This window comes from Penaeus monodon, chromosome 19 (genome assembly GCF_015228065.2).
Source record: "Penaeus monodon isolate SGIC_2016 chromosome 19, NSTDA_Pmon_1, whole genome shotgun sequence".
Taxonomy (NCBI): Eukaryota; Metazoa; Arthropoda; class Malacostraca; order Decapoda; family Penaeidae; genus Penaeus; species Penaeus monodon.
In genome coordinates, this window is record NC_051404.1 from 15849747 (window position 1) to 15851434 (window position 1688).

The 1688-nt window shown below is 37.2% G+C and overlaps 1 protein-coding gene across 12 annotated transcripts in view; it reads left to right on the top strand.

The window, feature by feature from the left end:
* Positions 1 to 1688, top strand: part of LOC119585093 (proteoglycan 4-like) — a gene marked incomplete at its 5' end in the record, with an annotated part of 27907 nt that overhangs the window by 1146 nt on the left and 25073 nt on the right. For 8 of the 12 annotated variants that reach the window (XM_037933712.1, XM_037933714.1, XM_037933713.1 and 5 more), the window contains 1 exon segment: positions 1508 to 1588. In XM_037933712.1, coding sequence (XP_037789640.1) covers positions 1508 to 1588 — 81 coding nt within the window. 12 annotated transcript variants of the gene reach the window in all.

A 1688-nucleotide genomic window follows, 5' to 3' on the forward strand; every position in this document is an offset into this window, starting at 1 on the left:
TACCATGTTTTGTTGTTATTTTCCCTTAATTGGAATTCAAGTACAAATTATATCACCGTGAAGTCAGCATGAATACTATCTGCAAGTACACACTTATCTTCTGGTGAGTTTTGTAAGTAAGGTTGTTGAGTGTAGTTCTTCAGTGTATGTGCCTTTGTGCCTATGACAGCCCTTGTGTATATATATATATATCATGTGGCATTCTCTGCTTCCAGAAATTTGGAATGAGTAGCACCAGCTAATTGCCAGTATATTTGTGAATGCCGGAATTATGATTATTTTTATTATTTCTTGATCTATTCTATGACTTTAGGTATACAGTTTTGGCTACTACTGTAACTTAGGGCCTAGTGTGTTGTATCCGTATGGTGGATGGAGGAAGTTCGTTGTAAAGAGTCATAGGACGTAAGGTTGTGGCTTTGGCAAAGCTTGAAGCATGAGTTGAATGTTGCTGATCTCTTCCAGGCAGTGCCAGGCAGGTGATCAGATGGAAATCTAGGCAAACAGTATTTTATTAGTTTTTAATTCTTTGTTACTTATAGTATGCTAAACTTTCAGAATTTATAATGACTGTGAACATGCACAAGAAGTCCTGCTTTCAAGATTGTAATAAACTATTTGTGATGATGCAGCTCTGCATATGTGAAGACAATCAAACATTACTTCCTGAATTGTTTTCAATTTTCTCGTATCTTTAAGCTGTCAGTTGTCACAGATTTGTATAGAGTTCCAGCTTTAATCTTCTTTGATAAATGTGCAATAACATGTATAGCCTTTAAGATCTTTAGCCTAAGGTGTACAAATTGCTACTTAGTTGTACCCATTGTAGATTGTAGATTCTTTGGTTCATAAATACAGAGTTTATGCTAGATGAAGTAACCCTTTCACAAGAAAGAAGAGGACTTTTTGCAGGATGTAGAAATTTTAGATGTTTTATTTCAACAACTTTAATCATTATATTTTTAAAAATTCTTCCCAAATCTTTTGAACTAAAACATCCCCTGATTTTTATTTTAAATTAATGGATGCTATGAATTTCAGGTTTAACCTTGATTTCTCCCAAGTGAAAAAACAACAACTCTAGTACCAAATTGATTAGGAAAATTTTAAAAATCCAGAAATTCAAACACATTTTTCTTTTGATTATTTTCCTTAATGTTTACTCTCAACACAAAAGGCTAGACTGTCTCTTGTGGAATGGTACATAAACCTGTGTAGAGCAACCTCCCTTCATCATCTCTCCTCCCGTATCGGGGATGCCAGTACCGCCAGCGGGTGCAGTAGACACATACTCTTTTCTGGACCCTTTTTGAACCTTTTTTTTAATGCCTACTTTTTTATTATTATTTTGTAACATATTTTTGAACACAGTTTTTGGTTATTTTGAGAATCCATATCAGTGAGTGTTTTATTATTATGATTTTCACCCCTCGACTGGCGTCTCCAAGCCTCCCGCACCGCCTGGTAGAGAAACCTTGGCCTTGCATGTCCTGCCCCTGTGTTTCAGATGGCCCCAGCAGACGAAGGTCCAATCGTGCCTCCTCCGTCGTCAGACCAACCCCCACCAGGGACTGTAGGTCCGCAGTAGGTATGACCCTGCAGCCCTCTTTCCTCGTTCATAAGTATATGGAAGCTAACTTCTCTGAGCAAAGTATCTTATTCTTCTCGGTCAGTTCCCCATGAATTAA